The sequence below is a fragment of the Epinephelus fuscoguttatus genome, linkage group LG16 (assembly GCF_011397635.1).
Source record: "Epinephelus fuscoguttatus linkage group LG16, E.fuscoguttatus.final_Chr_v1".
NCBI lineage: Eukaryota > Metazoa > Chordata > Actinopteri > Perciformes > Serranidae > Epinephelus > Epinephelus fuscoguttatus.
In genome coordinates this window covers 6,503,862-6,528,234 of record NC_064767.1, presented here as the reverse complement: position 1 = coordinate 6,528,234, position 24,373 = coordinate 6,503,862, and the positions used below count along the sequence as shown (strand labels likewise).

The 24,373-nt window shown below is 39.7% G+C and overlaps 4 protein-coding genes across 6 annotated transcripts; 3 read left to right on the top strand and 1 right to left on the bottom strand.

The window, feature by feature from the left end:
- Nucleotides 1-934: 934 nt before the first annotated feature.
- On the top strand, nt 935-7,286 carry cryzl1 (crystallin, zeta (quinone reductase)-like 1). Of its 2 annotated transcripts, XM_049599940.1 has the most exons (13): nt 935-1,148; nt 1,522-1,599; nt 2,454-2,526; nt 2,645-2,689; nt 3,778-3,846; nt 4,458-4,591; nt 4,736-4,847; nt 5,109-5,129; nt 5,543-5,641; nt 5,789-5,901; nt 6,119-6,224; nt 6,308-6,353; nt 6,968-7,286. In XM_049599940.1, exons 1-13 carry the CDS (start codon nt 1,083-1,085, stop codon nt 7,062-7,064), a joined length of 1,059 nt encoding a protein of 352 aa, XP_049455897.1. In that variant the 5' UTR covers nt 935-1,082; the 3' UTR covers nt 7,065-7,286. The 2 variants fall into 2 exon arrangements, with proteins under 2 accessions (XP_049455897.1, XP_049455898.1); XM_049599941.1 differs by lacking the exon at nt 5,109-5,129.
- A 315-nt stretch (nt 7,287-7,601) lies between these two features.
- On the bottom strand, nt 7,602-13,809 carry setd4 (SET domain containing 4). Its single transcript, XM_049599939.1, has 13 exons — nt 13,718-13,809; nt 11,839-11,922; nt 11,628-11,723; nt 11,463-11,500; nt 10,932-11,020; nt 10,511-10,747; nt 10,115-10,174; nt 9,785-9,914; nt 9,451-9,625; nt 9,235-9,313; nt 8,631-8,711; nt 8,370-8,493; nt 7,602-8,276 (listed from the first exon to the last, which is right to left on the bottom strand). Exons 2-13 carry the CDS (start codon nt 11,912-11,914, stop codon nt 8,100-8,102), a joined length of 1,362 nt encoding a protein of 453 aa, XP_049455896.1. The 5' UTR covers nt 11,915-11,922; nt 13,718-13,809; the 3' UTR covers nt 7,602-8,099.
- Nucleotides 13,810-13,845: 36 nt separating this feature from the next.
- LOC125903187 (carbonyl reductase [NADPH] 1-like) lies at nt 13,846-22,866 on the top strand. 2 transcript variants are annotated; one of them, XM_049599944.1, is made up of 8 exons: nt 13,846-13,932; nt 14,795-14,809; nt 20,082-20,182; nt 20,532-20,701; nt 20,945-21,052; nt 21,584-21,792; nt 21,936-21,989; nt 22,290-22,866. In XM_049599944.1, the coding sequence occupies exons 2-8, from the start codon at nt 14,798-14,800 to the stop codon at nt 22,461-22,463; spliced, it is 828 nt and encodes a 275-aa protein (XP_049455901.1). In that variant the 5' UTR covers nt 13,846-13,932; nt 14,795-14,797; the 3' UTR covers nt 22,464-22,866. The 2 variants fall into 2 exon arrangements, with proteins under 2 accessions (XP_049455901.1, XP_049455900.1); XM_049599943.1 differs by lacking the exons at nt 13,846-13,932; nt 14,795-14,809 and adding an exon at nt 19,146-19,289 and having other exon boundaries at nt 20,067-20,182.
- Nucleotides 13,913-17,918, top strand: LOC125903188 (carbonyl reductase [NADPH] 1-like). The gene is made up of 7 exons (XM_049599945.1): nt 13,913-13,932; nt 14,795-14,910; nt 15,291-15,460; nt 16,280-16,387; nt 16,483-16,691; nt 16,835-16,888; nt 17,189-17,918. The coding sequence occupies exons 2-7, from the start codon at nt 14,798-14,800 to the stop codon at nt 17,360-17,362; spliced, it is 828 nt and encodes a 275-aa protein (XP_049455902.1). The 5' UTR covers nt 13,913-13,932; nt 14,795-14,797; the 3' UTR covers nt 17,363-17,918.
- Nucleotides 22,867-24,373: the final 1,507 nt, after the last annotated feature.

Genomic DNA, 24,373 nt, shown 5'->3' with positions numbered 1-24,373 from the left:
TGCACCACTGGGTGTGGTTTACTCACTTAGAAATAAAAAAAAAAACATGCACGTCTATCAGAATGGTAAAATCTTGAAGCTAGGAAAAATACAGTAAAGCCATCCAAGGTTCAGCCTGATGCTGCTTGCTTCTAAAACACAAAAGTAAATAAGAAAATGAATAATAAATAAATAAATAAAAATAAAATAAAATAAAATGAAATAAAATATCACAATTTAACAAGGGAAAGAATAGGTAAAATCCCCAGTTATATATTTATATTTAAGAAATAACCTTTATCTTAACTGAAACCAAATAGAATCAGGATTAAGAGTAGAAACTCCTGTATGCAGTTTGGCCAATATAGCCTACATCATGTAAATTTTAAAGGTAAGCCTAGAAGAATGTCATGCATCCAGAGTCTGGAACATATAAGTCTAAAATGGCCTGCCCTTGTTATAAATAGATAAACAAATGAAAAGTGTTCAAATAGGATATACAACTACTTCAAGATTTTAGCCTACTGATAATATAATTTAAAAAAAAATACAGGAAAAAGATAAAGATTAAAACAAAATAGGCCTATATGCAGACATTAAGGCTTTTGCAGACCTTTTGCGTGATCCATGTGAAGGATCACAGTGGGCCATGGTGGACATGATATAGAAACTGTGAGTGACATGATAGATTGCACATTATTCCAAATATTATAGCTGCATACAAAGCTGAGCTGATTTCTAAGTGTGACTGAAAGAAATGTTGATAAATGATGGTTACATTTTCACTCGAATCTACCTTTAGTTTTTCCGAGGCAAGTGATTTTTAGTGTATGTACTAGTACTTTGAGAGTACTTTTAAGATTTGGTAGAACATAACGTCCAGTAGAGGGCGCTGTTGTGAGGAGTTTTAATTCTTCAAACAAACATTGTAAACAACGAAGAAGAAGAGGTCAGCTGACTGGAGCTTGTCAGTTTTGTCTTAACTGGAAAGCTACAGCATATTCTACAGGAGGAAATAAACAACTCCTATGTGAAAAGATTATTGTCGAGCAGGTTTTAATATTTTGCGACCCTGCAGCTGCATAAGTTAAAGGTGTAACAGTATGAAAGGTTTATACTGCCGAGCTGGAGTGAGTGATGCTGAGCCCAAGTTCGTTATTCAGGAAACGGTGAGTTTGTGTTTCATTTTTGGGGGTTTGATTGTGCAGGTGGATGCTGATGATGCTGTCTGAAGTCTGAAATTAGGAGTCATATTCAACGGCATTATACACTAAAGCCTCAGATCAGGAGAAGCAAAGGAAACTACTTTGCATGTGTGAAACTGTTGCTCCACCTGCAGACATCACTGTGCTGCTGAGATGACATTTGTCCCGCATACTGACAGCCATCAAATGCATCCATTATGTCTGCCTTACAATCTGTCTTTCTCTGCATCTAAACTATAGAGACTTTGTGTGCACCTCACGTGATTATAATGTACAATGGTTTAAAGCACTGTTTCTCTGTGTCTGTTTGCATTTGTGTCTATTTGTTTCCCTCCAGAGTCTTCCAGAGGTTTTAGGTAACCATCTGGTCAGAGTTCAGGTGAAGGCGTGTGGACTCAGCCCGCTGGACCTCAAGGTACTTCAATCAAAGATGTGACTGCTGCCTGGTTAGAAACTGATCAGATAGCAGAACTGAGAGCTTCAATTCAAGACCAAATGGAAACTTAACTCACTTATGAATTGATCACTTTATATACTTCTTGCAATCATGAAATTTCATACAAAGCCTTATTTACAATAAAGCATTCAGCAGTCACAAAGAGAGCCATCAAACCAGCAATAAATAGTTTAATAGAAGACTGATTCATATTTTGGGGCAGTAGCTCAATCTATAGGGACTTGGCTTGGGAACTGGAGGGTTGCCGGCTCAACTCCCTGTACGGTCCAAGCATGCAGTGTGGACTGGTAGGTGGAAAGGTGCCAGGTCACCTCCTGGGCATCACTGAGGCACCCTTTAGCACAGCTCTGTACCCCCAGCTGCGTGGGGCGCCTGTCCAAAGCAGCCTCGCTCTGACATCTCTCATGCATGTGTAGGTCCTGTTTGCCCATACGTGTGTATTTTGGTCCCGTGTGTATATGACAACAGAGAGAGAAAAAAAATCCTTCAGGTATCAATAAAGTATCTTTTCTTCTTCTTCTTCTTTTAAAATAAACCAAAAATGAAGATGATCCAGATGCAACTTTAAGTGCATGATTAAATATTGTAATGGTTCAAATCAATTCAAATCAAAATCTTCATCTTGTGTAGTCCACATGCAGCATGTGTCCTTATACGTCCAGCTTCCAGCCGACACTGATCTGTTGTAACTTACATGTTACACCCTTACCTATAGTGTACAGCTCACAGGCTGTTTGAAACTGTGGTATTGTTTCATAGTGATAACTGATTATTCCTCCTCTCTCTGCTCATCCATCCTGTGTTCCCTCCAGCTGCTCGATGACGTGGGGATCCAGAGAGAATTAATTCCTGTTGGCAGAGAGGTGGCCGGGGTCGTCCTGCAAGGTTGCAAACACACAAACAGCTACATGATTGCTGAAAATGAATACATGTGATTAGCACTGAGTGCCTCCATAGACCTTTTGTCAGCATCACTTAAATTCATTTCTGTTTTTTCCTGCAGTGGGCGATAAGGTCTCTTTCTTCCAGCCAGAGGACGAGGTTGTAGGTAGGGTTGTGTTATTTATCTGATCTACAAGCTGCCTTCTGACTCTGACAGTGGTTGTGGGTAAAAGATAGAGCATGATGATAACTGTGCGGACAATGGAGAGCATGACAGGAAATAAGGTTGTTTTTTGTTGTCAGATATATTTCTAATGTCTGATAACTACTCAACAACAACGATTAGAGCTGATGTTATCATGTATTTCCTCTTCATATTATTGCATTGTGTAAAACATTTTTGATTCCAGATATTGTGATTTCCAGCTCCCGTCAAATAAAAGGATTTTACTAAAATCTGTAACATTTTTAGATCTTATTCACGTGAAACAAAAAGCTTTCTTGACTCAATAAAATACCACTTTAACTTTTTTTAATGTTTAATATTGTAATATTTGTGGATATGCAGCCTTCTTAATGTCCATATCCCCCTCACTGATAACATGCACTGTATATCTTAAAGCAGCTACAGTGAGTTTTTAACTGGTTTGAAAAAGTCTCAATTTAATACTGATGCTTCTGTATGACCTACAAAAGCAAATGACTTACGGCACGCAGACTGGAAGAGTTTATGTTTTAATTTTCCGAAGCAAAGTTTGGCAGTGAGTAGTATGTTAGCCACTTATAAGGAAGCAGGACGGCATTTTTCTCAAGATAATTTTGTTTTTTACGTAATATTTCGTGATTATGGCTGTAACTAGGGAAGGATTTTCAAGAGCAAAAAAAAAAAGAAGCTATATGGAAGAAGCTATAAGTTAACCTCGGTCGCTCATTCAACAGATGGAGAGAATTGCTGGATTTAAAAGGATTCAAAATGATCCTAAAGTGGCTTTCTTCCTCATAGACATGTTTAATATGTCTGTTTTATTTATAAAATGTACTGCGGGATGTGCATGCTCTGCCAGAACAAGATCTTTACGACACGAGGAAGTGGTGCTCATGGAAACTCTACTGCTTTTATCAACATAGGCTGCCACAATCAAGACAAAATGAAAGCTTCTTGTCCTTGCTTTAAGCGGATTGTATTTTATTATTTTATGTTATTATTGTATCCTTCTGTCACTCATCACTCACTCACTCAACTTCCCTCTCTAGGTATTTTGCCCCTGGACTCTCCCTTCTCTGGCCTCTGTGATGTCATTGACATAGATGAACACTTATTAGGTAGCATATGGTACACACACACACACACACACACACACACACACACACAGTGCTTGTGCAACCAGCATAACATAGAAATTCTCACAACACAGTCAACCAGCACTGACTGACTTTTTTTTCTGATTAAAGTCAGCACCTTTTCTATTTTCATCTTGTGACCAGTCAGCTCACATAAAAGGCAGTCCAGGTCACACCCCCCTTCATCTAAAAGGTCAAACTGTTCTCACTCTGCTGTAAAAGACAACAGGCACTGTGGTTTTCTGATGTGGCTGTTTCTGTCAGCCTTTCATCTGCACTGCATGTACTTAGAAATGCTACCGGTAGATTGAAAGAAGCAGAACTGTGTAGAAGCACTTTTAGTGCACAGACCGCCAGACCTGCTTCCACCTGTAGTTTGTCTGACTTCATTTTGAAGCCCTGTACAAGAAGAGAGAGAGGACATGAATATGCTGGAGTTCAGCACTTAAAACTGATTACTTACTCTGATTTTATACACATATCAATCAGCTTTCTTCAAAGCTAGAAATTCTGACATCATTAAGGCATGATGAGATTTGTAAACTGATCCAACTGATCCAATACATGTGTGTGTTTCTGTTTATGTTCTCCAGTTCAGAAGCCAGAGAAGCTCAGCTCGGTATGTGTGGCAGGAGCACTGCGTGATGGCCTCTGTGCTTACACTGCTCTGCACACACACGCTCGCATGGCAGCAGGACACACACTCCTGGTCATGGACGGAGCCAGTGTATGTAAAATGCAGTAGTAGTTTTTCTCCCCATGTTTTCTATCATACTCTGCATTTAAACTCTCTAATGAAGAAAAGATGTGTTGAATTCCAGTGAATCTCTGTCTACATGCAGTGATGTTCATATCTCCTCTCCCTTCTCAGTCTTTTGGCCTTATGTGCATCCAGTTGGCTTGTTACCACGGAGTGAAGGTTTTAACCACATCACACTCGCCGCAACAACACACATTCCTGGAGCAGCTTCGGCCCAGCGTAGGTACGCACAGGCCAATACGTGATGTCCGTAGTTCACACTTTCTTTCTGTGTTCTTAACAGTAATGTAAAATTTTAAACCCAATCTTCATGCAGTGTCTGTAAAATGATTTTAAATGTATTCTCTACAAAATCAAAGTATAGACCACTTCTCCTTTTGGATAATTTCATGCTTTTTTGCTCCTCTTTCACCCTATTTAAAACCTTTGCTTCCTTTTCTCATCTTCCTCTGTTCTTCTCTCCTCCCCTTCATATTTTCATCAGGTGTTCAGGATCCTTTAGTAGGTGAGATCTTTTCTTTCTGTCTTTCTGGCTTAATGCTTGCCTTCTCATTCTTGCAGTACATACCCGTCTGCTCAACTCAATGAGCTGTAGGTTTTTGGTTTGTGTATCTTAAGTCTGTCTGAAGCGTTTTAATTAAGTCATATTACCCCAAGATAAGACTTTGTTAATTTCTCATTGGGAGACTGAAATTAAAATAAATCTCAATTTAAAACCTGCTGCCATCATGTGGATCAAATCGGAATTGCAACTACTGCAACTTGAATGAGCTTCCAATGAGATGTTTTGTGCAGACAGGAGCAGAATTGCTAACTGGCCTTGAGACTGGTGTTCAGTCAGCAGCTTTTAAAAAATGTAAATGTATTACATGTCAAACTGACTTATGAAACCATGTTGTTGTGTCTTTGTGTGTAAAGCCAAGGTTATTCCAGTTTATAACGACTCATCAGACCTGCTGGCAGTGGTTTTGGAGGAGACGGGAGGACTGGGATTGGATATAGTCATAGACTCTGGAGGTAAACACATTTTTCTGTGTCAGTTTCTCTGTCTTATTCACAGTGATGAACTGTCAGCGTGCCCTCAGGCTTATAAATGGTCCTGCAGATCAACAACACAACCTTCAATTCAACAGCAACATAACATTTCGCTTTGTGTGTTTGTAGTGCGTCTGCAGGAGGAAGGGCCAGAGGAGACGAAGCTCCTCCCACACAAGCATGACATCATCAGTGTGCTGGGAGTTGGTGGGCACTGGGTCACATCCCACAAAGACCTGCAGGCGAGTCAGAGCTGTATCATTACTTCATATCTGTTATTTTAGAATCTCCAGTTACAATGACAGAACACATAATACAGCTTAAATCTGTTCCTAATAAACTAAATAAGAACTATTTTACAAAACAAATATTTATTATTATCATAATTCTGTACAGCTCAATTCAAAAGTACAGATTAAGTCTTATTTATCACTGTTCTGTGTTTTTGTATTTTCACAGTTGGATCCTCCAGATTGCAGATATTTGCACCTAAAGTCAGCCTCCATTTCTTTCCTCAACGATGAAGTGTGGACGGCTTCATCAGCTCAGCAAGGAAGATACCTCCGTATCCTTTGCTCACAGTGTGTAATCTAAAACATATGCACATGATCAGGTACATCCATGCCCTCCTTAACAGCCTTGTGCCAGATACTCTGAAGGACATTGTGGAGAAGATGTCAGCTGGAGTACTCAGGTAACTTATCACACAACTAACCCCTGGTAGGGTTAAAGCTGGGTCAGACAAAATCATAATGCTGAGAAATACAATGACTACAGAATGAGCCGTTTACAGCTTTGGGTGAATATGTGGAAATTAAATTGTATCAAGTGCGATATCAAACATGACATACAACTTTTAAATTCAGTATTTCTGGGCAGAAATGCGCCTATGTATAAATGTCAGGCTGAATCACAAACAAGCTATTTTTGTCATCTCTTTTGTGTATTTTAAATGCACGCTGGCAAACATGGGCATGTCACATTATATCGGGCCGTCAGATTGCAAAGAGCCCTAGTGCTGCTCTAAATATAGAAGGCATAAGAAACTGCATTTTGTGTGTCACATCTGTTTTGTCTTTTCTCTGCAAGTTATCAAATTAAAGAAGCACTCCCTGGTTTTATTTAAATGCCCCCAATTCTCAAAATCTGTCTGCAAGACCAGATATGTTTCATAATTGAGTTTATAGATTTAAGACTATTAAGACCACAAATACATGCACAAAATAAGGAGTTACAGCCTGCCGTTTTAAAGATGTACAGACTGCTGTATAACTTAAATCAAATTTAATTTTCAATCTGTCTCTCCAGACCTCAGCCTGAGGAGGCGGTCCCCCTTTATGAAGCCACGGTTGCCATGGAGACTGTCCAGCGTCATCAGAAGAAAAAGGCTGTTGTTCAACTCTGACCACATTCATCTGAGATTCACAGAAATCACTTCTTCGTGCATTTTAACTGTTTATTATAACAAGTGGTTGTTTTTACGTGCAAATTGTTTCCAGGGGGCTGAAACTGGGAAAACTGAAGCATGCATCATGTAGGGGGACATCACGTCTGAGCTAACACTGAGAAATAGACACTCATATTAACACCTGTGGTCAGAGTCTCCAGTTAATTTGACCTGCTTGACCTAAAGCTGCAGGAAGAATCAATTTCCTTCTGGTTCTGAGATAACAGTTTGAACCAACGAGCCACTGTGTTTCCTCCAAACACAGAAACCTTTGATCGACTTCTGAATATGTAAGATTTGTATGTGGCTTTCATTCCACGGGACTACAACCCACATTAAAGCCTGTCTGGTCATTGTCGCGTCATATTTCTTTGAGAATCCACAAAAGGCTTCATTTGACTCAATAAATACGCAAAAAAGATGGCTGCAATTCTTGCTTTTGAGGTAAATACAGCAAAGTTTTATGTTTTGCGTATAACATCATAATATATATCACAATTTAAACAATCAATTTAAGTTGCTGTCATAAAAAATGTTGCAGTTTTGTGCTCTGGACTTTGTAATTACTTGAATCTCAAACAAAACTCCTGAATGGAGCTGTACTGTTAGTTCTAATTAGAATATAACTTATTTCCTAAAATTACAATAAAAACATTGTCACCATTTTCTGTCTCACAAGAGTCCAAAAGGTTACAAGGATAGTTTTACAGTCATATTAGCGCACTGTGTATTTAACCTTTCCTTGGCTTAACAAATGGTGGTGATGAGATCCTCTCTGTCCTTCTCTGGGCTGTTTTAACAGTGCAGGCTCTTTCAGCATACCTGGAATCAGACTTTTGACCCTCTGGTTACGGACATTAGGCAATCCTGCAGCTTTTGTCAGCTGTACTCACTGACAAGCAGAGCAGGGACATGGAGGTTGTCCAGCATCACCAGCTCAGCCAGTAAACTTGCTTCTTGTAGCAACTGGCAGGCCAGGGTACCAATCGGATGTCAGCTCACTGCGTCATCATCAGGTTGGCATGACAACAGTTCATCTGGCTGTCCCGACATGCTTCCCAGTGCCTCAAGACAGCTTCCCAGGATGCACCTCTCCTCCTGTCGCAGTGACTTGACCACATCTAGCTGCTCCCTGACTGACTGGTCACACTGCTGGAGGAGGTGAGAGATCTAAACACACACAGCAGATAAAAATAATCAGGTCATGTGTTGCAGGTCAGTAGTTTGACACTGGATGGAGTGTGTGTGTGTTGATATACACACCTTATCCAGAGCTGTGTGTGTGTCTTGTAGTAGTCGCTGACAGAGAGTCTTAGCTGCCTGGATGCTCCATGCCTCTGTTTCTTCAGACACCGTCTGCCCAAGCAACACTGCCTTCCAGTGGTGACTATGAAAAACACACACATCAAAGAAAACACTTTTGTCCATATACACCGACAAACTGACCAATTCAGAAGGACACAAAAGTAGTTTTATACAGATATACACATGAATATGTATGTGTGTCTGTGTGTGTGCACTTACTAAAGTGTTTGTGGCAGTGACAACAATCTGAGAGCCGTCATCAGCCTCCAGCTGGGACCTTCACTGGACACAGTCAGGTTACTGAGAGAAAACGAGAGAGAGAGTTCAAAGGAAAAAGCTGTAGTGATTTTGTGCATCAAATTTAAGACTTATTTGAATTTTCATTACTCTCTGTGTGCAATTCAGAGATATCGCTAAGCATGTTAATTAATCTGCCAAAAAAAAATACACTTGAAAAACTCAACAGTAATCTATCTTTCAAAAAACCTTGACCGGGTTACTCAAGTTAATCCACAGACCTTGTTGTGAGCAGTTTCATGTAAGAACGTTTTTTTTTTCCTACTGAACTACGAAAAACCCTAGTCAACCCCTGCACCAACTGTATCACTGCATTGATTTGGGGGTGAACTATCTCTTTAAATCTGACACAGAGATACTGCTCCTACCCTAGGCAAGACAGACATCTACTCTGAAAAATGGACTGTTCCTTTAAAACACTATAATGATAATAATAGCATCTAGTAGTACTTTTTTTTTACCATGGTTTACAGAATAGCCATATAATACACAAAAGGAACATCAACAATCCAGAAGACAGACTTACTGAAGGAAATTGCTCTCTCTGAGAAACTTGATCTTCTGATCCAAACTCCTGTCACCTCTTAAAACGTCACAGAGGAGATCTGAGGGACCACAGTTAAACAGACAAGTACAAACTTCTGGTTACAGTGTCATTAACATTTCACATGACCTGAACTGTACCAAGAAAACAACAAACGGAAACAACTCCAGTATTTTTCTATTTCCTTCTGTGGTTCACCTGTGTCCACATAGACCACACTGTTGGGGTTGCAGGGGGCGACAAATCCATACTCTAGCATCAGGCGCTGGCTATCATGGGAGCCGTAGTTAATGAAGGCCTGCTGGTAGCAGAGTGTCCCGGATACACTCCTGATTTCATAACATCTCGTCACGTCATTGAAACTTGCTTTGACCTGGGGAAACACATTTTTGATAAGACTGTGATTACTAAATATTACCTCTTCATCTTTGCAACTGTTTCTCTACTTGGGAGGCAGAGTAGGTCACCCATCCTGCAGTGAATGCTTTAACATTTAGTTAAGTGTGTAGGTGTGACCACATTTAACATGTACCTGCACGTCAGGGCGGTGATTGAGCAGGTCCAGGAAGGGAGCTAAAGCATAAACGTCCTGTCCAAACAGGAAGTTGTTGGATGGGTGCGACATGAAGACAGAGCGCGTGTTGACGCTACACCACGCCCACCTGGAGGAGGAGGGGAATGACTTAATCACTTGACAGACCAAAAGTTGCAGTCCCCTTTAGTCTGGAAACATTTTCATTGCCATAAACTATAGTGGTGAATTGTTCACTCAGTGATTTATAATTAAATAGGTTACAAATATACACCAAAATAAATAAAGTTCCACTGAGAAAATGTTGAACTGGATTGTGTGCATATGTACCTCAACGCTTCATATGTCAACACCTCCTCCACGGGCTGATTCAGGAGTGGCTGCAGGGATCTGGATCAAGAATAAATCAATTACAGCTTGGTTCAATATTGGCATTGCTGACATAAAGAAGACTGATGGGGTCTCTTCTTTCTTTTTGTGTAGAGATGTATATTAAAAGCACCAGATTTATACTTAAATATTGACAAAACGGAAGAAATGTTGCAAAATAACATAGAAGTATCATCTAATTGTAAATGTTCAGTGAGCAACACAGTCTTGTATTCTGTAAAAAATGTTACGCAATGTGCAAGTAAACTCTGCCCTGCTAATTCCAATCTGTGCACACCCTTACACATAACCAGAATAACTGGCTCCTGTGTGCTGTGTGCTGTGTGCTGGACTCACCTGAAAAAGTCTTGATTAACAGAGTGGATTTCTCGCACCGCCTCCCTCTGCTCTAAAGCCCGTCTCCGCACACTGGTTGGCAGAACGGCCATGACATCATCGGTGAAATAGGCAGGGCAGGTATAAGTGGCGGGCAGCACATCGATGTAGGGGAACCAATCAGAGGCCTCACCTCGGTGCCGCTCACACACCAGGAAGACACAGAGCGCCAGCAGGGGAGAGAGGCGGGGCTTCCAGCTGGGGAGACAAAGTTAATGACCATTTGGGTCAATCCCAGTGGCCCCTCTTATCTGCTTTTCACCAAATATTATTAAATCTACATGTTCCTTACTCTTTAACTTACTATTTTACCTTACTCTTTCTATTTCTATTCCAATATTTAAATTGTTTTGCTTGTATATGAATGTGTGTGTGTCTCTACCACTTGATATACTGCCCCAAGTAGCTGTCCAGAACAGTTGAGGTTGTGAGGAGACAGGACTCTGGTAGAGAAATGACCAGCTGTCCAGGCTGACAGAAAAACAGACATAGACAAACAGAAATATTGTAACACTCAAAAATGTAGATAAAAAAGAATGAATGAAAAAACAATCAGACAGAAGAGCACCAAAATTTTTAAGTACTTAGTTGACTTGATTATTTTTAATCACTGGATTTTTAGTATGTTCAGTTTTTAATACATTATTGTGCCTAAAATGATCCAGTTATCATGCAAATAGTTATAGATGCATATACGTGGACATGCACACCTTAGAAAAAGGTGTGTCATGGGATTTTTTTGACAGCAAGAAAAATATAGAATGACACCAACCTTATTATTAAAAGGAGAAATGTATTAATACATTCTGTCTTATGACAGACACTGAAGTAATCACTAGCTATACAAACTATAAGTTATCACTGTGTGGTAGTTTATTCAGTCAGATGCACTGATGTCTGTGAAAAGACTTACCTTTATGGTCTTGAGAGCTTGCAGCCCTCTGCCCGTGTCTGGATTATGAGAAGCAACAAACACACACACAAACGTTAAAACCTGTACTTCAATCCATATATCCGATTATTATACACAGGCATAGTGTTCTCTACTTTGGAATACAGTAGGACACCAGAGTCATACCATTGAAGAGGGCTGGCTGCAGCAGCGTGGAGGTAAATCCCCGTCGGTGAAGAAACTTCATCAGCCTGACATACTGCGGCTGGTGACACAGAGAGACTGAGGAAACAGAGAAAAACAGGCTGGTGATGGGAGAGACCAGAAGAGAGACCTGTCTGTGTTGAAAAATCTCTAATCAGTGAAACATAAAAAAAGCAGTAAATTTGGTTTGTACCTGACTGGGCGGCACTATCTTGTTTCTGCCTCCTCTTCCTCGCAGCTCGTCCAGACCGATGGCTGTGAAGCCTCATGGTCCTACCTGGATAAAACACACAAACACATGTGACCTCCAGCTGGTAAACCATTCACAAAGTATTCACAACATCACTGCAATATCTGGAGACTTTCAGAGGTTGTGGAGTGAAAATGAATGCCCTCACATGTTTATCACCTGATCACTATCGACATCTATAAATATCACTGAAGCAAAGATCCTCTCTTGTACCCTACTTACACTCATTTGTTTACAAATAAATACATGCTTTCTTCATTTACACTCAGTTGGCAGTTTATTAGGTACGTAAAACTAATGCCGTGTAATACAACAATGCTGTAATAAATCCTATAGGTCTACCTTTATGAAGGAGTGTTTTACAGAGGGGTTGAATCAGCTTTATTGGCTATTTCTGAGCCTGTATTTTGTGGAGCAGGTAAATGATGTTGCATCATACTACCAACTATTTTTACTGTATATATTATCCAGCAGGGTTGGAGGGCAGGGTTGCTGCATTAGGGACTGTTCACTATTAATCAGAGGAGACGGGGTAGTGCAAAAAGGTGGAGGCATGTCAAATATTTTTTAAAGACAACTTTAAATTTTTATTTATTTTACCACCAATTTTTCAAGAAAACATGCTTGGGTGAGTTTGGGAGGCACGTTTTCTTTAAAAATTGCCCAAATTACACTACCCATCACAACCAAAAACTGTAAAAACTGAAATTATCGTATGATTTTCAAATTTCTTACAGTCCTTGAAAACATTATGTTGGACGAACACTTCCATCAGAAAAAAAAACCATAATCAAATCTAAGTTTAAAATTGTGATATTTCATCAACATAATTTTATTCTACATGTCTCATTTAAAATTTTGAACTAACCAGCATGCACAACAAGAGTGAAAAACCAAGGCTTTTCTCAACTCCAAGATTTCATCTTCAACTTTTAACTTTCAAATAGGGTTACAACGGTTTTAGATTTCCATGGTACAATCTCAGAAAATCAGAGAATGCTTTAACATTCTCTAAAATTATTGTGGTTTTGTCGTGTCACAGTATAATACCTTTACATGAATGAAAACAGAAGGGTAATTGTTGGTTGAGCAAACATTTTATAACTAAAACTGAAATCTGAAACCATTTTGTTAATGGAACTATGTGTAAAAAGTCTCCCCTTAGAGAATAACTAAAATGAAGAGGAGAGTAAACGTCCAGTTGCTTTTTTTGGTCAATATCGGAGATATGCAGATGTACACAGTATGAAAACCGTCAACTTTATATTATATATAAAACTGGTACATTGCTGCAACCTGTCTTTCAAACATCAGGCGGTAAATTTTTAAGATCGAACAACTAATTTATGGTGGAGGTGGGTCTCGTATTTTCCCAAGTTACTCAGGGAGGCTCAAGGAAAAATATTTGTAGCTTTAAACAACAACATAAACAACAACAACAAAAATCAGTCACATCAAGTCACATCCCAGTCATCCCCCCTCCTCTGACAGGTAAAGAACAAGTTGTTAATAACCTGGTAACTGAGTGTATCCTCCTTTCAGCGTACTTCTGCTAACCAAAACATAAATATACATACATATAGCTGGATCTTAAAATTCAAAGCAACTAAATAACTACTGCATATATAGACAATTTGTAATGAACATGCCAAACCACTGTTATGGTGTTGCATTAAAAAGACACGAGCCAAATATCACCATCATGCTTTAGTAGTAGTGTAATAACCAAACCCTGTCTCTCCGTGCATTTATCAACAAAATTAAACTTTAGCTACATACATTACACACATATATACACAGAGTTAAACACCAAATACAATACCTAGATATAATTCTCATCTGTTTTCTCAATCCTGCCCAGCAGCTCCTTGTGTAGCGCTAGTTTCTACACTCATGTGGTTTCGGTGTTTTTCCGGGTATGCGCACTGACGCTGCGCAGTAAACCTACAATTTTCCTTCCTTTTTATTGTCCCGTTTCTCTGCAGAGCACACCACTCCTCTCTGCAGGTTCATTTAACACTACAAGACCAGCTCAGAGTAAGAAACCTCCATTACAACTCCTTGTTACACAGCGTGCAGCCTGCTAACATAAAAATGTGTACTTCAGTGTGTGTATTCGTTTGTAAACCTAACTGAAATCTGCTCACGATAGCCAGGCAGGATTATGTAACACAAAAACGATCATCTGAAGGTCTTTAAGCGCTGACTGCGTTATATATTAAGCTATTTACCTCGAGATATTACTTCAAGTTTTTAAAGGTATAATTATATATGTTAGCTTCACACCCCAGCTACATGAGACATACATGACTGCAAAACCAGTTTGCATTTATCGTTAGTTTGTGTCAGGGCTGAAGGTCATAGTTACACTCGTGCTGTGGCATGACTCTGCACTTTTTACTTTTACTCCTTTTATTATTAGCTTAGAATAAATAGTATTTTAAAGATTAAACTGTGGATATATTGTTGATGTTAAACCACCTAATTTTACAGTTTAAAGCTTTTTACATGATCACCCATTGACTTCCCACTTTTAGTGTTTTATCAGATTAAAAAGTGTCTGTTTTTGTATTCAACAGTAGCTCACCAATCATTAGTGACTTATTTCAAATTTTAATAGATAATAGACAGTGTGAAGAACAATTGTCACAGTGCTCTCTGTCTCTGAAACTGTCACCATGACTCAGCAAATCTGATCTCAATCTCCTCCCATCGGTGATGACATAATGAACACAGAGTTTTGTGTGTGTGAAAGGCCCTGCCCTCTCAGCACAGAAAGCTGTGTGTGTGTGTGTTTTATAAAAAACCTCATGCTGCTTGGGTTTGTTTTTCTACTGTAAATTAAAAATTAAATTAAATTAATATGTGGGTTAATACACTGATGTCTCTCCCCCGACAGACCATGTCTACCAAAGTTGCCGTGGTGACAGGCAGTAACAAGGGCATTGGCCTGGCCATCGTCCGAGCGCTCTGCAAGCAGTATCAAGGAGACGTTTACCTCACCGCCAGAGATGTGTAGGTAGATCACCTGGTCACACCTGGACTGGGCTGATGTATGGGGCTGATCTCACTTTGCAAAAAGCCCTTTTTAAATTTTTTATATTAGCTGCTGCAGCAGCAGAGAAACCTGACTGATGAAAGGGACAACAATTACACTAGTGTTGTGAGGAATTATTATTTTATGGGAAAGCAGAGGTGGTCTGTACACTGAAATTTCTAAGCTCCCAAATTTATATGTCTGCAACCTTTTGAACTGAACTGAAAAGACAAAGCGGTTTTTATCAACACTTAAAAAACACTTAAAGCACACTGGTTCAAAGTGATGCCAACATGTCTTTGTCTTACAAGAGTAACCATAACGTGAAAATATATTAAAACTTTTGCTCTTTTTGCAGCGGTCGTGGTCAGGAAGCAGTGAAGTCTCTGGGCGAGGAGGGACTGAAGCCCATGTTTCACCAGCTGGACATCAACGACGTGAACAGCATTACCACGGCTGCTGCGTACTTTAAAGAGAAGTACGGAGGAGTGGATGTCCTCATCAATAACGCTGGGATTGCATTCAAAGGTAGAGTTACAATTATATATTTACATAATATTATACTGCACTAGAGCCATGCAAACAGTCATGTTAAAAAATATGTCAATAATACAACTGTGACTATTACTCTGACATACTGGATACTATTAGCACCAGCAGCATTGATCTTCGGTCTTATTCCAGTCTTATTCAAATCATACCATAATATAATTTACCCATAATTACTTGTATCATTAGTTTTAGATTAGGAGTTATTAGTAGTAGGGTTGCACAATTATGGCTGAAATGACAATCCCATTCATTGTCAGAATCAGAATCAGAATAGGATTTATTGGTGCATATATTAAACATACAATAAACCTATTAAGAGGAATAAAAAGAAAAACTCGGCAAGGTACCGTAACACTCAATAACATAAATATAGAATAGAAAAGTTGCAATAAAAATATGACAAAGATACTTTAAAAAAGGACTATAACACAGCAAATATGTGCAATAAAGCTGTTCCAGAATAACAGCTGTTTATGCAGGATGTGCAAAATTATTTACCAGGGAATGTGCAAAAGTTTACAGTAGAGCAAAGTTTTGCTCAGCTTTAAGAGTATTTTTATTTATTATAATCATTCATCACTTTTTTACATTTTATTATATATATTTATATATAATTTATTTTATGTTTTGTTAAATAAATAATAACACTCATAAAAGGATAGACGCTCACTGAGACAAGACATCCCATGATGTGACTTTATTGCTGTTGCTTTGAGCTGTGACTGTGAATTGAGGGTGACTATCAAGAAGGAGGTGACAGTGACATTATCTCTCTCTGTCTTTTGCTCTCCTCAGTGGCAGACACGGCTCCGTTTGATGTCCAGGCAGAGGTGACCCTCAAGACAAACTTCTTTGCCACCAGAGACATGTTGACTCACTTCCTGCCGCTCATCAAAGCCGGAGGTAAGGACACAGATCTGGACCAAGTCTGCTGTGCGCCCCTGACGTTTGGTAAGCAGTTAAAAGCTTTAAAAATCCTCTGTGTGTGTGTCTATAAGGTCGGGTGGTGAACGTCTCCAGCTTTGTCGGCTCCCGTACTTTGAACCAGTGCTCCCCGGCTCTCCAGCAGCGTTTCCGCAGCGAGGACATCACAGAGGAGGAGCTGGTGGGACTGATGCAGCAGTTTGTTGACCAGACCAAGAAGGGCGAGCACAAGAAGGGTGGCTGGCCTGATACAGCGTATGGCACATCTAAGACTGGAGTGACGGTAAGGCCCAGCAGTCTTTCTGTGGCATCTATGGAGCTGTAGCTCAAGTTTGCAGATCTTACAATGGATAAGAAAGGAATTCAGGGACCAAAGATTTGAGCAGTGCTTCTCAACATATATCATGTCTGTGTGTGTGTGTTTAGACCCTGTCCATGATCCTGGCTCGTCGTCTGTCCAAGGAGAGGCCAAATGACGGGGTAATCATGGAAATATAACAACTTTAACCATCTCTTAGCTTCTCTTTATCACATGTTTCTTTCATATCTTGTCTTAATGTCTTTATGTCTTCTGTAAAGCATTTTAATTGCCTTGTTGTTAAAAGGCCTAACATTAATTTATATCATAAACACAGGGAGGGTGAGCAGTGTCACCAACAAATTAGAAAATGAGGGATTTTGTTCACAAAAACATCAGTTTGCCAGTTTTGTGGTTTTGCTTCCAGTGAAAGCTTCACTGCTAACATACATTTTTGTTGCATTCATTATTATTTTTGACAGATCTTGCTGAACGCCTGCTGTCCAGGTTGGGTGCGCACCGACATGGCCGGTCCCAAAGCCTCCAAGTCACCAGATGAGGGTGCTATCACTCCAGTCTACCTGGCACTGCTGCCACCCGGAGCCACAGAGCCTCACGGAAAATTTGTCTCTGATAAAGTAGTTCAGGAGTGGTGAAAGGGTGAAAAGGACCTGCGTGTGTGTGTGTGTGTGCACGCGTGTGTGTTTGTGTGTATGTGTGTGTGTGTGTGTATGAGAGTAGATGAAAGAGTGTCAGCATTTTCACTTCTGCTCTAAATTGCCAAAAACTTCCATACAAAATTGATTTGTTATCCAAAAAGAAACATAGTCCACTATTTGAAAGATTTGACGCAAGCATCACACCGTCTGGAAAAACTATTTCATTTAAAGTGTAAAAGGAACACAGAGTTCAGCAGTTTAACCAAATGTTGACGGACATAGTACCAAAATAACTTGTATTTCAGGGGACACTGATGTATGTGATGTGTGTGTGTGTGTGTGTGTGTTTATTGGGTTTACATGCAGCAATAATCAATTTGTGTAAGTGCCAGCTAATTCCTGGTGTTTTGATAACATTCCAATTCATCACTTTGCCTTTGTTAGAATAAACATTTTTATATTTTGTACATGCACAAAGGAAAACTTGCCTTAACTGAATGAAATTGATTAAATGTGAAATCAAAGAAAATAAAATGCTTTTCTGACAAATGCCCTGCTTTTCTACAGTGTGATTATTTTTTATTATAACGTTACAGTGCTTTCATGTCAAATACAATAAATAAACTTCAAAATTAAAACACTGTCAAAATGTTGATTAATTATTAAGGACATATTTGGAACAGGACAAAATACAAACACTGACATCACATCTTTACCACAATCTAAAAATATTCTTAAATTATGAAAACAATTACAGATAAATTGGACTAGCTAAAGGGAGCTTGAGGTCTCTTGAACAAATATGAAACAATCAGGGGAAAGACAAAACCTGACAGCTCCTTCGGTTCTGTCAAAGAGCATGGATACCAAGAGGCGAAGCTCCGTTGAATTTCTGCCAACAGCCACTAGGGGCGCTGCCGCCATTTTGGACTGTTGAGCTTGGACTGTTGAGCCCAGACAACATGCAAGATGTCAAGGAGAGAGGAGAAAAAAAGTAAAAGAAAACAGTGTAGTGCAATTAACTGCAACAACTATCAGTGGAACACCCCGCACCTGGCCTTCCACCGTTTCCCGAAGGATCCCGACAGGTAAGAACTCCTGAGGTGTAAGTTTTAAAGTGTTTTAATAGGCTATCAATTTAACATGCCAGTTTTGGAGGGAAGGTAACACACACACACACACACACACACACACACACACACACACACACACACACACACATATATATGTGGACCATTGGACCATTTATATCAGAACTGATTACAGCTTTATAGCATAGCATACTGTCCCCTTACTGTACAAACTGTAAAGAAATCTTTATTCCTGACTATGTGACGTCGCCATTAATGTGTTTCTAGTTAAAATATTGATTTTTTTTTTTATTTTTATTTTTTGATAGATTGGCTTATGGGGTGATTTTGAAGGAGTAATTAAGTTAATCTTCTCATAAGTGGATGTAATATGCAGAGATGCCATCTCGGCCGTTTTTCTTCGTTTTGTTTTTTTTTAAAGTCTATATTTTACTTTACAAAAACGTGAAAAAGCAGCTGTGACCAAGCTATCACGAGGTAAGTAGCATTGTAAGCATAATTAATAGCGATATACTTCAGTTTGTCTGTGTGTTTTTGTATGCAAGCGGGTCTGCTGACAGTCCAATATGGCGGCGGTAGGACGAAACCATGGGCGAGTCTGTTGCTATGGGGCGTTCTATTGAGCTTCGCCTCTTGGTATCCATGCTCTTTGGCTCTGTGGCTGGTGCCCAAACCCACGTGGTTTCCATGTTTTTCCGGGTATGCGCACTGACACTGCGCAGTAAACCTCCAGCTTTCCTCCCTGTGTTTTTGTCTTATTTCTGCACAACACCTGATTCCTCTCTGCAGCTCCACCACCGCAGGTTTATTCGACACTACAAGACCAGCTCCAAGTAAGAAACCTCCATTTTATCTCCTTGTTACGTAGCGTGCAGCTTGCTAACATACAAATGTGTTTGCATTCATTTACATACCTAACTGAAATATGCTCACGATGATGAAACGTCCTCTCTTTAAAATGAATGTGTTATGAAATAAGCTACTTCCTGTCTTAAATGGCCAATTATATATGTTAGGTTAGGTTCACACCCCAGTTACATTAGACACGTTTGACTGTAAAACCAGTTTGCATTTATCGTTGGAAGTTTGTATCAGGGCAAAAGGTTAGATTATAGTAATTTTCAAGATTAAACTGTGGACATAATGTTGTTGTTAGACCATGACATGTTACAGTTTAAAGCTTTTTACATGATCACCCATTAACTTCCCACTTTTAATGTTTCACCAGATTAAAAAGTGTCTGTTATTATGATTAATAACAGCTCACTAGTGATTGGTTTCTGAAGTTAAATTGTAATAGATTGTAGAAAATTTAAAGAATTGTCACAGTGCTTTCTGTCTCTGAAATTGACACCATGACTCAGCAAATCTGATCTAAAGCTTAGCCAACATGGTTGACAACATAATAGACACAGAGTTAGGGTACGCACATGTGTGTGCGTGTGCGTGTGTGTGTGTGTGAGTGAGTGAGAGAGAGACGGAAAGGTCCTGCTCTCTCAGTTGTGTGTGTGTTTAATATGAAGCTTGTGCTGCTTGAGTTTGTTTTTCAACTGTAAATTATTAATATAATATGTGAGTTAATTAATACACTGATGTCTCTCCCCCGACAGACCATGTCTGCAAAGGTTGCCGTGGTGACAGGCAGTAACAAGGGCATCGGCCTGGCCATCGTCCGAGCGCTCTGCAAGCAGTATCAAGGAGACGTTTACCTCACCGCCAGAGATGTGTAGGTAGATCACCTGGTCACACCTGGACTGGGCTGATGTATGGGGCTGATCTCACTTTGCAAAAAGCCCTTTTTAAATTTTTTATATTAGCTGCTGCAGCAGCAGAGAAACCTGACTGATGAAAGGGACAACAGTGACACTAGCGTTGTGAGGATTTAGTATTTTATGGGAAAGCAGAGGTGGTCTGTACACTGAAATTTCTAAGCTCCCAAATTTATATCGTGCAACATTTTGACCTGCAAGGTTTTAGTCAGGCAAACATTCACGTGAACAGAAAACAGGCTGTACATGTATCTACAGACACAAAATGACATTACACAAAACAATAACTTTTTGCTCTTTTTGCAGCGGTCGTGGTCAGGAAGCAGTGAAGTCTCTGGGCGAGGAGGGACTGAAGCCCATGTTTCACCAGCTGGACATCAACGATGTGAACAGCATTACCACGGCTGCTGCGTACTTTAAAGAGAAGTACGGAGGAGTGGACGTCCTCATCAATAACGCTGGGATTGCATTCAAAGGTAGAGTTGCAATTATATATTAATATAATATTATACTGCACTGGAGCCATGCACACGGTAATGTTAAAATATGTCAATAATACAACTGTGACTATTACTCTTTGTGATAGATTAGTAGTTATTAGTAGTAGGGTTGCCTTTTGCTGTCATATGGAGCTGCGGCTATGAACTGAAGGTGATTATTAATAAAGAGGTGACAGTGACATCATCTCTCTCTCTCTCTCTCTCTCTCTCTCCCCTCAGTGGCAGACACGACTCCGTTTGGAGTCCAGGCAGAGGTGACCCTCAAGACAAACTTCTTCGCCACCAGAGACATGTTGACCCACTTCCTGCCGCTCATCAAAGCCGGAGGTAAGAACACAGATCTGGACCAAGTCTGCTGTGCGCCCCTGCTGTCTTAATACACAGCTCAGTGTACAGTTTTTTTTAAAAAAATGGTTGATCTAATCATGGTTTCTATTCCAACTCAAACTCACCACAGAACAAACTCACATTTAGTCTTTTGTGACTTTTGTTAAAGGTGAGGAATTAGCGTGACAAGGAAAAAGTAAGTTTTATATTTGAGGATCATTTGAAAAATGCATGATTATCATATCATCAAATTTGGATTATATTTAAGAGTAATTAAAATGATTGGATTATAGAATTTCAGGGTTGGTCTTTCGATCTCAATTAATGGTAAGCGGACTGCACTTATCACACTCTTCTAGTCATCCAATCACTCAAAGTGCTTTTACTCTACTCACACACACACACACACACACACACACACACACACACACACACACAGTCACACACTGGTGGCTGAGGCTATCTTACATGGCTTACAAAGCTTTAAAAATCCTGTGTGTGTGTGTGTGTGTGTGTGTGTGTGTCTATAAGGTCGGGTGGTGAATGTCTCCAGCGTCGCAGGCTCAGGTGCTTTGAACCAGTGCTCCTCAGCTCTCAAGCAGCGTTTCCGCAGCGAGGACATCACAGAGGAGGAGCTGGTGGGACTGATGCAGCAATTCATCGAACAGGCCAAGAAGGGCGAGCACAAGAAGACCGGTTGGCCTACTACAGCGTATGGCACATCTAAGATTGGAGTGACGGTAAGACCCAGCAGTCTTTCTGTCGCATCTGTGAAGCTGTAGCTCAAGTTTGCAGATCTTACAATGGATAAGAAAGGAATTCAGGGACCAAAGATTTGAGCAGTGCTTCTCAACATATATCATGTCTGTGTGTGTGTGTTTAGACCCTGTCCATGATCCTGGCTCGTCGTCTGTCCAAGGAGAGGCCAAATGACGGGGTAATCATGGAAATATAACAACTTTAACCATCTCTTAGCTTCTCTTTATCACATGTTTCTTTCATATCTTGTCTTAATGTCTTTATGTCTTCTGTAAAGCATTTTAATTGCCTTGTTGTTAAAAGGCCTAACATTAATTTATATCATAAACACAGGGAGGGTGAGCAGTGTCACCAACAAATTAGAAAATGAGGGATTTTGTTCACAAAAACATCAGTTTGCCAGTTTTGTGGTTTTGCTTCCAGTGAAAGCTTCACTGCTAACATACATTTTTGTTGCATTCATTATTGTTTTTGACAGATCTTGCTGAACGCCTGCTGTCCAGGTTGGGTGCGCACCGACATGGCCGGTCCCAAAGCCCCCAAGTCACCAGATGAGGGCGCTATCACTCCGGTCTACCTGGCACTGCTGCCACCCGGAGCCACAGAGCCTCACGGAAAATTTGTCTCTGATAAAGTAGTTCAGAGGTGGTGAAAGGGTGAAAGGGACCTGCGTGTGTGTGAGAGGAGATGAAAGAGTGTCAGTGTTTCCACCATTCGAAAGATTTGATGCAAGCATCACACAGTCTGGAAGAACTATTTCATTTTAATTGTTCAATGAACACAGAGTTCAGCAGTTTAACCAAATGTTGACTAACATAAAACCAAAATAACTCATATTTCAGCGGACACTGATGTGATGTGTGTGTGTGTAATTACTGCTTTATATGCAGCAATAATCGATCTGTGTAAGTGCCGGCTAATTCCTGGTGTGGTTACAACACCATTTCATCACTTTGCCTTTGTTAGAATAAACATTTATATATTTTGTACATGGACAAAGGAAAACTTGCCTTAACTGGATGAAATGGAATAAAGCAAAATCAAAGAAAATAAAATGCTTCTCTGACAAATACCCTGCATTTCCTCAGTATGATGATTTTTAATTAAGACTTTACAGTGCTTTCATGTCAAATACAATAAATAAACTGAACAAAATAACAGAAACACTGTCAAAATGTTAATTACTGAGGACACATTTGGAACAAGACATAACACATAAAATTGAGATGTACATATAAATTCACAGATAAATCGGACGAGCAAAAGGGAGCTTGAGGTCTCCAGGGATGTGAAACAGTTAGGGGAAAGACAAAACTTTCTCCACACTTTGATTCTTCTTTATCCAACCTTTTCTTTTGGCACACTTGGATGATGACCTTTGTGGCCCCCTTGAGTGTTTAAGTGGAAAAAGCTGCAACCTTTAATGAAACAGACTGATTCATGGCATGGTTAAATGTCTGAAAAGCAAACTTCTTGAAGGAACAAGGTGATGTAGCCAAGTATTTAGGTCAGATTAGAATATGGTATTTGTATTTTATTATATATATTTTCTTTGGTAGGTCGTAGTATTCTTAATTCTGAAGTGTGAAGAGTGTTGCCAGGAGAGATATGAGTGAAGGACAGATTCACCAGGATCTAGTGACGCCTGGTGGTTAAGGTGGGCATTTCATAAGAAAATAGATACTGTATTACTGACATTTTTATATTGAAAGAGAAAAGCACAAATGTGATGTAGTATGTGCCTCGGGAATTATCAGATGTGTTTGATTTCCATTACAGAGCTATAAAAGGTAAGTGTAGGTTGCCTTTGATTTGCAGTTTAGTCTGTTGAGCATGCACCCATTAATTCCTACTTATAGACACATTTATGGAGAGAGATAACGACAAACACACAGAGCCAACAATAAATGACAGTCTCCCTGGAGAAATATTAATAGAGCTGATACATGACACAAATATGGCTTTATTTATGAGCGACATATGTGTTTGTGTGTGTGGTTTATTGAGGTTGATTGAGGTTGTACAGTAGCTGCACCCTGGGAAAAGCAATAAACCCCAGGCTTCATCTGAGGTCAGGTGTCACTGTCACGCAACATTCCTTCACTGAAATCTCACATTTTATCCATTAACTTAACAAGTTCCTCCAAGGTTATCTTCTCAACCGTTGCTGATAACTATAGATTTGAATCATATCTGACACCCAAAATCTTTTGAGATGGAACTCCCTGAAGTGAAATCTTATCAAATGGGGGTGCATGACCTTTTAAGTATTAGTTTAGTGGTCCTTGACATGAAAAAGTTTGAGAACCACCGCCCTAGAATATCGTGCGGTTTGAGTGTGTAATTTTAGGTACACTTTTAAGGTAAACTTCTGCAGCCCTCCAAATTTCCATATTGAATTTTAATATATTTAATACAGATATATGAATAAATGTTGCCGAAGATATGACCTTGGTGTCGTCAACTGCAGCTACAGCCCTCCTTTCATTATCATTATTTCTTTACAAGCTCAAATGATTAAAGAAATCAAAGAAACGAAAGACCACTTTTACGACTTTACTT

Coding starts and splice junctions, on each gene's coding strand:
- LOC125903187 (XM_049599944.1), top strand. Junction 21,793..21,935: donor CATCTAAGATTGGAGTGACG/GTAAGACCCAGC, acceptor GTGTGTGTTTAG/ACCCTGTCCATGATCCTGGC. Junction 21,990..22,289: donor AGGAGAGGCCAAATGACGGG/GTAATCATGGAA, acceptor TGTTTTTGACAG/ATCTTGCTGAACGCCTGCTG.
- LOC125903188 (XM_049599945.1), top strand. CDS start 14,798: ATGTCTACCAAAGTTGCCGTGGTGACAGGCAGTAACAAGGGCATTGGC. Junction 15,461..16,279: donor CGCTGGGATTGCATTCAAAG/GTAGAGTTACAA, acceptor TGCTCTCCTCAG/TGGCAGACACGGCTCCGTTT. Junction 16,692..16,834: donor CATCTAAGACTGGAGTGACG/GTAAGGCCCAGC, acceptor GTGTGTGTTTAG/ACCCTGTCCATGATCCTGGC.
- cryzl1 (XM_049599940.1), top strand. CDS start 1,083: ATGAAAGGTTTATACTGCCGAGCTGGAGTGAGTGATGCTGAGCCCAAG. Junction 4,848..5,108: donor GCAGCTTCGGCCCAGCGTAG/GTACGCACAGGC, acceptor TATTTTCATCAG/GTGTTCAGGATCCTTTAGTA. Junction 5,642..5,788: donor TATAGTCATAGACTCTGGAG/GTAAACACATTT, acceptor GTGTGTTTGTAG/TGCGTCTGCAGGAGGAAGGG.
- setd4 (XM_049599939.1), bottom strand. CDS start 11,914: ATGAGGCTTCACAGCCATCGGTCTGGACGAGCTGCGAGGAAGAGGAGG. Junction 9,314..9,450: donor TGTGGTCTATGTGGACACAG/GTGAACCACAGA, acceptor GTGGTCCCTCAG/ATCTCCTCTGTGACGTTTTA. Junction 8,712..9,234: donor AGAGAGAGCAATTTCCTTCA/GTAAGTCTGTCT, acceptor GTTTTCTCTCAG/TAACCTGACTGTGTCCAGTG.